The following is a 13,770-nucleotide window of genomic DNA, read 5'->3' on the forward strand; positions in this document are numbered from 1 at the left end:
CCCCCCACCCCCCCCCCCCCCCACCCCCCCCCCCCCCCACCCCCCCCCCCCCCCACCCCCCCCCCCCCCCACCCCCCCCCCCCCCCACCCCCCCCCCCCCCCACCCCCCCCCCCCCCCACCCCCCCCCCCCCCCACCCCCCCCCCCCCCCACCCCCCCCCCCCCCCACCCCCCCCCCCCCCCACCCCCCCCCCCCCCCACCCCCCCCCCCCCCCACCCCCCCCCCCCCCCACCCCCCCCCCCCCCCACCCCCCCCCCCCCCCACCCCCCCCCCCCCCCACCCCCCCCCCCCCCCACCCCCCCCCCCCCCCACCCCCCCCCCCCCCCACCCCCCCCCCCCCCCACCCCCCCCCCCCCCCACCCCCCCCCCCCCCCACCCCCCCCCCCCCCCACCCCCCCCCCCCCCCACCCCCCCCCCCCCCCACCCCCCCCCCCCCCCACCCCCCCCCCCCCCCACCCCCCCCCCCCCCCACCCCCCCCCCCCCCCACCCCCCCCCCCCCCCACCCCCCCCCCCCCCCACCCCCCCCCCCCCCCACCCCCCCCCCCCCCCACCCCCCCCCCCCCCCACCCCCCCCCCCCCCCACCCCCCCCCCCCCCCACCCCCCCCCCCCCCCACCCCCCCCCCCCCCCACCCCCCCCCCCCCCCACCCCCCCCCCCCCCCACCCCCCCCCCCCCCCACCCCCCCCCCCCCCCACCCCCCCCCCCCCCCACCCCCCCCCCCCCCCACCCCCCCCCCCCCCCACCCCCCCCCCCCCCCACCCCCCCCCCCCCCCACCCCCCCCCCCCCCCACCCCCCCCCCCCCCCACCCCCCCCCCCCCCCACCCCCCCCCCCCCCCACCCCCCCCCCCCCCCACCCCCCCCCCCCCCCACCCCCCCCCCCCCCCACCCCCCCCCCCCCCCACCCCCCCCCCCCCCCACCCCCCCCCCCCCCCACCCCCCCCCCCCCCCACCCCCCCCCCCCCCCACCCCCCCCCCCCCCCACCCCCCCCCCCCCCCACCCCCCCCCCCCCCCACCCCCCCCCCCCCCCACCCCCCCCCCCCCCCACCCCCCCCCCCCCCCACCCCCCCCCCCCCCCACCCCCCCCCCCCCCCACCCCCCCCCCCCCCCACCCCCCCCCCCCCCCACCCCCCCCCCCCCCCACCCCCCCCCCCCCCCACCCCCCCCCCCCCCCACCCCCCCCCCCCCCCACCCCCCCCCCCCCCCACCCCCCCCCCCCCCCACCCCCCCCCCCCCCCACCCCCCCCCCCCCCCACCCCCCCCCCCCCCCACCCCCCCCCCCCCCCACCCCCCCCCCCCCCCACCCCCCCCCCCCCCCACCCCCCCCCCCCCCCACCCCCCCCCCCCCCCACCCCCCCCCCCCCCCACCCCCCCCCCCCCCCACCCCCCCCCCCCCCCACCCCCCCCCCCCCCCACCCCCCCCCCCCCCCACCCCCCCCCCCCCCCACCCCCCCCCCCCCCCACCCCCCCCCCCCCCCACCCCCCCCCCCCCCCACCCCCCCCCCCCCCCACCCCCCCCCCCCCCCACCCCCCCCCCCCCCCACCCCCCCCCCCCCCCACCCCCCCCCCCCCCCACCCCCCCCCCCCCCCACCCCCCCCCCCCCCCACCCCCCCCCCCCCCCACCCCCCCCCCCCCCCACCCCCCCCCCCCCCCACCCCCCCCCCCCCCCACCCCCCCCCCCCCCCACCCCCCCCCCCCCCCACCCCCCCCCCCCCCCACCCCCCCCCCCCCCCACCCCCCCCCCCCCCCACCCCCCCCCCCCCCCACCCCCCCCCCCCCCCACCCCCCCCCCCCCCCACCCCCCCCCCCCCCCACCCCCCCCCCCCCCCACCCCCCCCCCCCCCCACCCCCCCCCCCCCCCACCCCCCCCCCCCCCCACCCCCCCCCCCCCCCACCCCCCCCCCCCCCCACCCCCCCCCCCCCCCACCCCCCCCCCCCCCCACCCCCCCCCCCCCCCACCCCCCCCCCCCCCCACCCCCCCCCCCCCCCACCCCCCCCCCCCCCCACCCCCCCCCCCCCCCACCCCCCCCCCCCCCCACCCCCCCCCCCCCCCACCCCCCCCCCCCCCCACCCCCCCCCCCCCCCACCCCCCCCCCCCCCCACCCCCCCCCCCCCCCACCCCCCCCCCCCCCCACCCCCCCCCCCCCCCACCCCCCCCCCCCCCCACCCCCCCCCCCCCCCACCCCCCCCCCCCCCCACCCCCCCCCCCCCCCACCCCCCCCCCCCCCCACCCCCCCCCCCCCCCACCCCCCCCCCCCCCCACCCCCCCCCCCCCCCACCCCCCCCCCCCCCCACCCCCCCCCCCCCCCACCCCCCCCCCCCCCCACCCCCCCCCCCCCCCACCCCCCCCCCCCCCCACCCCCCCCCCCCCCCACCCCCCCCCCCCCCCACCCCCCCCCCCCCCCACCCCCCCCCCCCCCCACCCCCCCCCCCCCCCACCCCCCCCCCCCCCCACCCCCCCCCCCCCCCACCCCCCCCCCCCCCCACCCCCCCCCCCCCCCACCCCCCCCCCCCCCCACCCCCCCCCCCCCCCACCCCCCCCCCCCCCCACCCCCCCCCCCCCCCACCCCCCCCCCCCCCCACCCCCCCCCCCCCCCACCCCCCCCCCCCCCCACCCCCCCCCCCCCCCACCCCCCCCCCCCCCCACCCCCCCCCCCCCCCACCCCCCCCCCCCCCCACCCCCCCCCCCCCCCACCCCCCCCCCCCCCCACCCCCCCCCCCCCCCACCCCCCCCCCCCCCCACCCCCCCCCCCCCCCACCCCCCCCCCCCCCCACCCCCCCCCCCCCCCACCCCCCCCCCCCCCCACCCCCCCCCCCCCCCCCCCCCCCCCCCCCCCACCCCCCCCCCCCCCCACCCCCCCCCCCCCCCACCCCCCCCCCCCCCCACACCCCCCCCCCCCCCGCCCCCCCCCCCCCAACCGCCCCCCCCCCCCCCCCCCCCCCCCCCCCCCCGCCCCCCCCACGCCCGGCCCCCCCCCCACCCCCCCATCCCCCCCTCCCCCCCCCCCCCCCCGCCTCCCCTCCTCCCCCCCCCCCCCCCCGACCCCCCCACCCCCCCCCCGCCCCTCCCCCCCCCCCCCCCCCCCCCCCCGCCCCGAAAGGGGGGCCACCCCCCCCCCCCCCCCCCCCCCCCCCCCCCCTCCCCCCCCCCCCCCCACCCCCCCCCCCCCCCACCCCCCCCCCCCCCCACCCCCACCCCCCCCCCACATGTGTATGAACTTGAATGAAATAATACAATATATAGTAATTCTATTTTTGTTGTTCATTGGTATAAAGGTTGGGAAAGTATTACAGGTAAAGATTTTTCATATTCATATTCTTTTTTCCCTTGAAATTTATATTGGAAAGAGAGGAGTTTAAACTACTCTTTTAGATTAAGGATTTTGGATCTCTCCCTCTGTTAGTTTTCTTTCAAGTGGAATAGATAAAGTAGTTATAGGAATCTGACGTGGAAGTAGAAAGCAGGGAGGGAGGGAAATATGGGAAGGAGGGAGGCAATATAGGATGTTTTAGTTGGGGGGTTTGAGAGAGATAGACAATTAGATATGTTTGTAATATGCTACCAATTGTAAACAGTTTTTGGTTTCTCTCCTTATTTGTGTTATTATTTAAAATCAATCACTATAAAAAAGAAATAATACACTACCTTTCGTTATATTGCATTTTTATTACTTTAAACAGTCATTATTTGAATCTAGAGGCGGGGCGAAGGGGAACTGCACCTGGGGCGCGTGCGCCCTGCGTCCTTGCCACAGCCCCACCCAGGAATGCCCCGCCTCCATAATGTCTGGCCACTCCCTCGTCGTGCCCCGCCCAGCCCCATTGGTGCTACGCCACTGTTTGAATTCCACCACCATCGGAACCTGTTACTAAAATTTTTGAATCCCACCACTGGTGGGAAAGATTGTGCTTTCCATCCAAGGCCTAAAAGTTATGTTGTCCCAGAATCACAGATATCATCCTTGTCTCTTGCCCATTAAACATGCAGAGCAAGTACACAGAAATGGAGAATCAGCGCTAAGTAACAAACCCCCGTTTTCCCGTTACGATCCTGGTACATTCTTATTCAACTCAAGGAGCAAAGGGTGATTCTATCTGAAACGTTTTACATCTGTCCACAGAGTCAGCTGAACGGGATAAAGTGCAGCTGTTTGCAACTGATGGAAAACCCAATTGACTAATTGGCTTCTTTTAACTTTAAAATCCCAAACACTTCAGAGGAGAATTACCGGTATGTCATAGTTTGTGCAATCTGTCTCTTGGGCAGTTTGTAAACACTCATCTTCATGAGTGAGGCCGTGTGCTATTTTTGGCAAAGTAATTGTAGCACTTGAGTGGATTCTCATTACCCAAGACTGCAGTGGTGACGCCCCTACTCCACAGCTTTGCTTGTGCGCGATGAAATTATGTTAAAAGCCCCAAATGGGAAATAAATTCTAACCAAATTAAATATCGCTCTCTCTTCTACTTTATGGCTCTCTGGCAGGTGTTTCATTTAAATAAGGCTGTGTCTCTTTGAGAAGCATCCTACATGTTGATCATTAATGGTTAGTCATAATTTTACATGCATGCATGACAGACATTGGGTTGTATTAAAGTGCTTTGCGGATATTAAGCCTTATGAGGGTTTTTTTTTTACCTTCCTCTGGCCATAGAACAGGGATCTGCAACCTGTGGCTCTCCAGATGTTCATGGACTACAACTCTGATCCTCATTGAGCAGGTGGTTGGACTAGATGACCTGTATGGCCCTTTCCAACTCTATGATTCCATGATTCTATAAGAGGAGGAGCTAGATTCGAGTTCAGTCACATCTTAGAGGCCAACAGGATTTGGGGAGTTTAGCGTTTAGAGAGTCACAATTTCCTTTGTCAGATGGCACTCTCAAAGGGCGATTCTGGATGGGGGAGCTTGCCTCCTCTCTGCCCCACCGCGGCATCAGGCTCACTCCTGAAGCGCTCTTTCTTTCTGCAGGAAAGAGCAAGAGCAGTAGGCGCACGGCAACGCAAGTTTGCTGCGCCCCGCTTCTGCTCCCTGTGCGTGGCAACTTCCTTGTATGTTGGTACAAGGAAGTTTGCGGTGCCTGGGTTCAGGTGCCAGCATGCTGTGGGGGCCTCTGGCCTAACTGGCCAAGGTATACTGGATTATGGCCTAGCAGTCAGGGGTCTGCAATCTGCGGCTCTCCAGATGTTCATGGACTACAATTCCCATCAGCCCCTGCCAGCATGGCCAATTGGCCCTGCTGGCAAGGGCTGATGGGAATTGTAGCCCATGAACATCTGGAGAGCCACACGTTGCAGACCCTTGGCATAGAATCACTGGGGGAATTGGGAGGAAGGTAGTTGTGAACTTCCTGTGTTGTGCAGGGGGTTGGACTAGATGACCATTGAGTTCCCCTCCAGCTCTATGTTTCTATGAGACCTTATCAAGCTGTACTAAGCATTACCTTGCATTACAAACCTTGGATTTAATTATGGATTAATAGCTGGAAGTGCCACAGAATTCTAAGAATTCCTTCTTTTTTAAAAAACTGGTCAAGTTTTTGCAGCTCTGAAGTAGTGAGAAAATAGACAGGCAGGATACACTTTAAAAGGCCCAGAAATGAGAAAAGTTGACAAAAGAGTTGGTTGCACTTTAAAATAACGCAAGCGATACCTTGTGATCTCGGAGCTGAAGCTGCAAATTTGGCTGATTGAAAGTTTTCAGCTTCATCGCCTGAGTGACTTTGTCTTGCCCAAGAGCCACAAGTTCTGCTAGCCCACGTAACAAAGCATCATACTGCTGTTCACTAATAAACGGCGAAGTCAGCTCCCTTTGTTTAGATCTTAGCATCCTCCAAAGGTCATCCAGCACATCCTAGAAATTAAACACAACCAGTATCAAATTTTTGTTTTCGAGAATAACCTACGGGTTGGCTAAAAATGATGATTGATTTCTCTGCTTGTTGAGAACTCAGATATCGAAACAGCCAGAATGTGACCCTGGTGAATACAAACCAAGTGATGGGCCCTGATCTCAATAGTGTACCCCCCCCCCACCCGCCGACTGCAGCAAGGACTGTATATGCATACAAATGGAGGGACAGCAAAATTCTAACAAAACAAGACTGGATCTTGAAAGTTACAGAGTATGCAGAGATGGCAAGGCTGACGGTGGTTATTAGAGACAAGAATATGAAGAGTTTTCTGAAAGACTGGAAATCCCTTGCGGACTACTTACTGCAGGAGCAGCAGTGGCGTACGAGGTTAAGAGCTCGTGTATCTAATCTGGAGGAACCGGGTTTGATTCCCAGCTCTGCCACCTGAGCTGTGGAGGCTTATCTGGGGAATTCAGATTAGCCTGTGCACTCCCACACACGCCAGCTGGGTGACCTTGGGCGAGTCACAGCTTCTCTGAGCTCTCTCAGCCCCACCCACCTCACAGGGTGTTTGTTGTGAGGGGGAAAGGGCAAGGAGATTGTAAGCCCCTTTGAGTCTCCCACAGGAGAGAAAGGGGGGATGTAAATCCAAACTTCTTCTTCTTCTTCTACTGAAAATATATTCAAATGGAGAAACTATGGCAGGATTCAAGACTTAAATGAAAACAGCGTATTGGATTGAGACAACTTTATAAGGACAAAAAGGTGAGGAGCTACAGCTGAGCCAAAGAGCATCTGTATTGCATGCTGGAGATCCCAAGTTCAATTCCTGGCACCTCCAGTTAAAGGCTCTCCAACAGCATGCGACAATAAAGTCCTCTTTCAGCCCGAGACCCTGGACAGCAGCTGCCAGCCTGAGCAGAAATAGTCCTTCTTCTTTTTCTTCAAAGGTTGAATGTTAAGAAGAAGAAGAAGAGTTGGATTTATATCCCCCCTTTCTCTCCTGTAAGGAGACTCAAAGGGGCTTACAATCTCCTTTCCCTTCCCTCCCTCACAACAAACACCCTGTGAGGTAGGTGGGGCTGAGAGAGCTCAGAAGAACTGTGACTAGCCCAAGGTCACCCAGCTGGCGTGTGTTGGAGTGCACAAGCTAATCTAAATTCCCCAGATAATCACCTATTGGATAGAGAGTTCTCTATCCTAACTGTGACAAAGAAAAGCATTATACTCCTGTATTTTTCCTCTCCCATTTGTACGGGGCCACTTGGCACACTACCTGTATTGCTTAATAAACCCTGTTCAAAGGAGAGCCATAATGCTCGCCAGGTTTAATGTTATGCCTTCTGCCTTGTTACATGGCAGATTTAATAAGCAAGAAAAGGCTAAAAGATTGTGCCCATGTAGTGATGGCTCAGTTGAATCTCTGGCCCACCAATTACTACACTGTCTCAGATTCAAGGAAATCAGATCCAAGTATGTGAATCTTACTCCTTTACATTTACCCAATCTCCCCGATTTAATTAGATTACACTACTTGTTGGACAATCCTGATCCTTCTCTCTGTATGATAGTGGCAGACTTTCTCCTGGAAATTACTAAATGCCAGTAGATTTCCTTCGACTTAACATGTATATCCTGTATTGTATATGCTTTTTAATCTGTTTTTATTATTGTTGTACTGTTGACTATGCCAATAAAGGCTTGCTATTTGCTCAATTCCCCAGATAAGCCTCCATTGCTCAGGCGGCAGAGCAGGGAATCGAACCTGGTTCCTCCAGATTAGAGAACACCTGCTCTTAACCACTATGCCAGAGCAGGGCATCATGTGGTAGATAGTGGTAATGAATGATGGAATGGGAAGGGGATAACCACCACCGAACTTTTCCTTACTGCCCTTGTTAATGAGGCCCATTTCCACTGACGCCCACTACCCCTCCTGCTAATGTTCCTTCCCTCTTCGCATCTTTTACATAGGTCTCCTATGGCCCAATTGTATGGGGGAGTGGGGTGAACGGGCTGATGGAGGCGGTGTGGGGTCGTGCTGGCACGCTTGGCCCCTCTTTGACGTAGGGAGCACCATCCCCCATTGAGAGAGCGAAGACGCCAATGGCTGGGCATTTGGTGGTGAAACCCAGAAGTGGATGCTGCTGTGGAGGAACGCCGGTACAGGGGGAGGCAGGCTGGGGCATTCCCAGGGGTGGAGTCAATGTTAGTCAGGCTCATCCAGGCTTTAGGGCCGGAAACGCGATGGCCAGGGCCTTACACCACCCTATGGAGGGATTTCAGGAGGCTGGGTGCATTTTTTGTTTGTTTGTTTTAGCTGTCTCCTGAGGTCGCCTGAAAATCCTCTGGAGGTGCCATGGCGATATGGCAATAGCACTGTCCCCAGCTGCCGGGGGCTTGTGCTAATCTGACAAAGCTTCACAGCACCATACACGCTGTCATTTCTCAATAACTTTCTGGAAAGATTCAAGGAAAGATTCAAGATTTACCTTCAGTTTATAAACGTCATGGATCGGGTCAACAGGCAAATTTAGTCTCTCTGCATGGTCCTGCAGTTTTGCGGTCTGCTTCTCAAAGTTCTGGAGTTCTTCCAACTCTTGGCTGTTGATTTTCTAAACAAAAGATAAAATTACTGGCTTTACGTTTTTCAGGTAACTAGTGATGAGATTTTGGGGCCTGTCAGACCTTTATCACACCAATACAAGGACGAAGGCAAGTTCTTTCTTCCTCTGGAACGTTTTAATTCTTTTTATGGTTTTGAATGGGTATTTTAACTTTGATGTTGATTGTTTTAACGATGTGGTCTTGTTGGCTTTCTTGGTATTTGAGATGAGATTTTATCAGATGTATTTTTTTAAATTTGTTAGCTATCTTGGTGGCTCTGATAATGACAGAAAGGCAGGGTCTACATGTTGCGTAATAAATAGATAAACAAATAAAATAAGAAAGAAAACAAGAGGAAAGATAGAATACCCAAATTCAAATTTGAATTTGGTTAGGTCTATAGAAATGGGTGTGATGAGTTAGATCCAAATGGTACTTCCCACCGACAAGGGTATATAAATTGTGTCCAGCTGGATCAGACCAAGGCTCCAACCCACCCACTATACCGTCTTCAAGAGTGGTCAGCAACAAGCTTCCAGAAGCAGGTTCCGAAAACAATACTGCTGATCAGATGTCAGCAAGGGATTTCCAGACATCAAAAGGGACTCTGTTTTCTGTCATGTTAACGGACCCTTGAATTACTTTCAGTTTCTCGCCTTCTGTTGCTTTGTAATTGTAGCAAACCAGGGGCACCCAGGGGTTGGCGCCTAGCGCTATCTGCCTATCGCGCTTGGAACATCCCTGTCTGTTTCTCACTGTTTCACACTGCCTTTGATATGGGGTGAAAATTTGGGAGGGGGGAGTAACTTTTGAGGATAAAAAGGTTGTATTCGAAGACAGTTCTTTAGAACTGGCTTTCTTAGCCACACCAATGTCTGTCAATAAAGGCTTCTTATTCTGAAATAATATTGAAATATTGAAATAATATTCTGAAATTCTGACATTGGTCTCAAATCCGGGGCTTGACATCAGAGCATGGACTGTTGTGGAAATGGGTAGCACCATCAAGCTTACAAGGAAAAGCAAGACCATAACTCCAATTTTGGAATGCTAATTCACAAAAGAGAAATCAGATTGTTAATGCAGGTTAACCAGTAAATAAAAGAAGCTCAAGAAAGCTCAAGCCGATACAGAATAAAAATCTTTTTAGAATTTTATTCAGCCAACAATGGGCAATAGAATACCAGGGAGCCTCTATAAAAAAGCAGTGTGTTCTTACTTTTATAAGTTACATCAGAATAGCAGTAAAAAGGATACACCCCAAAATTCATCATCATCAATTAGTCATACAAAAAGGTGGAGATTTCCCTTTTTCCAAAAACAATTGAACTTTCTAAGACCCTTATTGGAAGGTGGGAACACCTGATCTTTTGACGCAAGATGAACTAGGACCTGTTTCTTTCCTATCTATTTTGCCTCTTGTTGTTCTTCTTCTCAGAAAGAGAGCCTAAACATCTTTATGTTTCTTTCTTCTGTCTCCAGAAGAAGGGCAAATTCAAGGTGTCCGATTAGGAACTGTAAGGCCTTAAAACAGTTGGCTCTGCACATTTTGTATAACTCTGGACAAAGGGCACTCTGCTTAAACTATCAAGCTTGCCTAGTAACAGAAAGAGAATAGACTTTCAGGCCTGCATCTTTTCTTTGCTCAGCTGCATTATGGTTGCCAACTCCCCATTACAGAAAGAAAGTAATAGGGGGGCAAGAAGAAAACCTTTGCATATAGTAAAATATATCCCTCTCATGCCTTCTGCGCCTACAAGATGGTGGTAGGGAAAACTGGTTGTCCCTTGCCTCTCTGAATCTCAGCTAATCTCAGTTAATTACCTGGAGCTGCTTGGAAACGCCGTCCCCGCTCATAACACGGAAGGACTGTTGTAGTGCAGATTTTTTCTCCATCAAGGCATCATACAATAGCCTGATTTCGTTCTGTGGCAGAAACAAGCAGGAAAACCACAGTGAGCCCAGGGGGATGTTCGACTGAGTGAAGGGACAATCAAACTGCAATTCAACGGGGCTGTCTAATCAGCGGCATTCTTTATGTATGCATATACGTACAAAGAAAGAGAACCATGGAATTACTCAACCTTGTTTTAAAGAAGAAAGGAAAGGAAAGCCTAGGTTTGTTTGTTTGTTTTAAATCAATGACCAGATTCATTATGGATCGGTTCATTCTGGAGATAGCAAACTATGCACTGAAATACGGGTCGCTTTGAACGAACTCCTTTATGACAGATAAGCATGGGGAGGGGGGAAATCCTATTTTTCCTTCCTGTCCACTGGACTCACCTGTTCCACCTCCATGGAAACCAGGTGTCCAGCCAAGGGCACCTCATTTGCATGGGGCTTATACATGTATAATCAAATGCTCATTTGCCTGAATTGCATAGGAATCTATTGTGGAAAGGAGCTTACACGCATATAAACACAATGGGGATGATTTTCCTACACAGCCAGTGCAGGACAGGTGAATGCCCCGAACCTCCTGGAATATGCTGCTTCACGCAGATTGATAATAATAATAAAAAAATCTCCAACACAGCAGTTTGCATTTAAAGAACGAGACTTGTTTTTCTGAATAGGGATGGCTCTGGTGAAAATTAAAATCCTCCTTTCGTTACGATCGCTAGAGGCACATCAGAACATTTAACGGTGCAACCCTGAACCAAGTTACGCCCTACGAATCTTAGTGTGTGCAGCTCTGAAGGGCTTACTTTATTGCGAAGAGCTCCAAGCGGACCTTGATAAATTAGGTGAGTAGGCTAAGAAATGGCAAATGCAGATCAATGTAGCAAAATGCAAAGTGATGCACATAGGGGCAAAAAATCCAAACTTCACCGCCTGCGCTACAAGGGTCAGTGCTGTCAGTCAGAGACCAGGAAAGGGATTTGGGCGTCTTAGTTGATAGTTCCATGGGAATGTCAACTCAATGCATGGCAGCTGTGAAAAAGGCAAACTCTATGCTGGGGATAATCAGGAAAGGAGTTGATAATAAAACTGCAAGGATTGTCATGCCCATATATAAAGGCGTGGATGCGACCGCGCTTGGAATTACTGTGTTCAGTTCTGAGTACGCCACATCTCAAAAAAGGATGCTCCGAGAAGAGATAGAAAAAGGGCAGAGAAGGGCAACGAGGATGATTGAGGGACTGGAGCACCTTCCTTATGAGGAGAGGCTGCAGCATTTAGGACTCTTTAGTTTGGAGAGGAGACGTCTGAGGGGGGATATGATTGAAGTCTATAAAATTAGGCATGGGGTAGAAAATGTTGACAGAGATAATTTTTCTCTCTTTCTCACTATACTAGAACCAGGGGGCATTCATTGAAAATGCTGGGGGGAAGAATTAGGACTAATAAAAGGAAACACTCCCTTCATACAGCGTGTAGTTGAAAGTTGTTTGGAATATCCTGCACCACAGGAAGTGGTGATGGCCACTAACCTGGATAGCTTTCAAAGGGGCTTGGACAGATTTATGGAGGAGAAGTCGATCTATGGCTACCAATCTTGATCCTCCTTGATCTGAGATTGCAAATGCCTTAGCAGACCAGGTGCTCGGGAGCAGCAGCAGCAGCAGGCCATTGCTTTCACCTCCTGCATGTGAGCTCCCAAAGGCACCTGGTGGGCCACTGCAAGTAGCAGAGAGCAGGACTAGATGGACTCTGGTCTGATCCAGCAGGCTAGTTCTTATGTTCTTATGTTCTTACTTCAGAAAGGATAGGGGCAGAACAGAGCAGTGCAGAAGAGAGGGACAAAGGTGATCAGGGGCCTGGAGACCAAACCCTGAGAGGAAAGGCTGAGGAACCTGGGAATGTTCACTCTGGAGAAGAGGAGGCTGAAGGAGGTCATGATTCCTCTCTTTTAAAGATTTGAAGGACTGCCACTTAGAGGAGGGCGGGAGGGGGGGTATGTTCCTGTTGGCAGCAGCAGATAGGACTCGCAATAATGGGTATGCATTACAGGCGGAAAGGCACCAGCTGGATATTAGGGCAAAAATATTTACAGTAAGAATAGTTCAGCAGTGGAATTTCTGCCTAGGGGGGTGATGAGCTCCTCCTCTCTGGTGGTCTTCAGGCAGTGACTAGATAAGACACTTGTCTTGGATGCTTTAGACTGATCCTAGATTGAGTAGGGGGTTGGACTAGATGTCCTCTGAGGGAATTCTATGACACCTACTTGTATCAATCATCTTAGAAAACTTATTAGGATTCTCCTGGAGCAGGGACAAGAAGCAATTTCATGCAGGGATGTTCAACATGTAGTTTGGAGGGTCAATCCTCACTAGTCGAGCTGTTTGGGGACTGGACTCCTCCGACCAAGATGTCATTGTTGGTGACCCTAGCTCGTCACAATCTCTTGCCCTAGCTCACACAGGATATGGTGCAGCAGGGGAGAGCAATATTCAGTACAACACAAGCCTTTATTGGCATACAAAACAGGACAAAAATTTAAAACAAAACAAGGTTAAGAAATGCAGTTAAAATTACTAATTTCCAGTATAAAATTTGCAACAGTTTCACAAAAGAGCACATCAGAGCTGTTCAGGAGATTGGGTATCTTATAACACTCATGCCACTGAGAACATTGCAAGAAAATGGAATTCATGTATTTCATGCGTATCTTATTGTATTTAGGGCATAGAAACAGAGAATGGTCAAGTGTTTCAACCGTAGTCATATCACATGAACAAACTCTTTTAGAACGTTCCATATTCTTAAATCTTCGGGAGAGCAATATGAAAACACCCTTTGGGGTCCCAATCAGAAAGAAAAGCAGAATACACATAAAATGAAATATTTATATATTAAAGTATGACTCAGTAAAAAGTAGATGCATATGTTTAAACGCGCACTAGAGAATGGGATGAGAATTCAACAAGGTGGTAGTACCTGAAAATTACTGTAATGGTCCAGCTCAGCCTTCACAGATTTACCCCTAGAAGCAGTTGCTTCCTGTGTCAACTGGAGCCGTGCCTGCAGGTTGCTAAAACACTGCGAAAACCGATCAGGGCTGCCGCCAGCAGAGGTAATCGACTTCAAGAGATCGTCCTTCTTGTCGCCAATATCGGCATGAAGTTTCTGCAGCTCCACCGAGAGAGTCTGGAAGACAGGAGACCAGGGAGAATGACCACAGGAAGGACTTCTCAAAAGCAAGGAACTGAGCCAGATGAAGATCATACATCTCTGAAATGTAGAAGTGCAAGCTCATGCAACTTCGCTTTGCCTTGGGGCCGTGCGGTCACGGCGAAAGGATTGTTAACCCGTGTTTTTCGAAGTTGGCTCCTCTGCTCTACTAGAAGCACTTTAAAAGA

The 13,770-nt window shown here is 55.6% G+C and overlaps 1 protein-coding gene across 1 annotated transcript in view; it reads right to left on the reverse strand.

Annotated features, from left to right (window-relative positions):
• Positions 1–13,770, reverse strand: part of SYNE2 (spectrin repeat containing nuclear envelope protein 2) — a 260,281-nt gene that overhangs the window by 117,921 nt on the left and 128,590 nt on the right. The window contains 4 exon segments of the mRNA XM_048484653.1: positions 5,656–5,856; positions 8,350–8,472; positions 10,289–10,390; positions 13,349–13,558. Of these exon segments, the coding sequence (XP_048340610.1) occupies positions 5,656–5,856; positions 8,350–8,472; positions 10,289–10,390; positions 13,349–13,558 (636 nt within the window).

This window comes from Sphaerodactylus townsendi, linkage group LG02 (assembly GCF_021028975.2).
Source record: "Sphaerodactylus townsendi isolate TG3544 linkage group LG02, MPM_Stown_v2.3, whole genome shotgun sequence".
NCBI classification, from domain to species: Eukaryota; Metazoa; Chordata; class Lepidosauria; order Squamata; family Sphaerodactylidae; genus Sphaerodactylus; species Sphaerodactylus townsendi.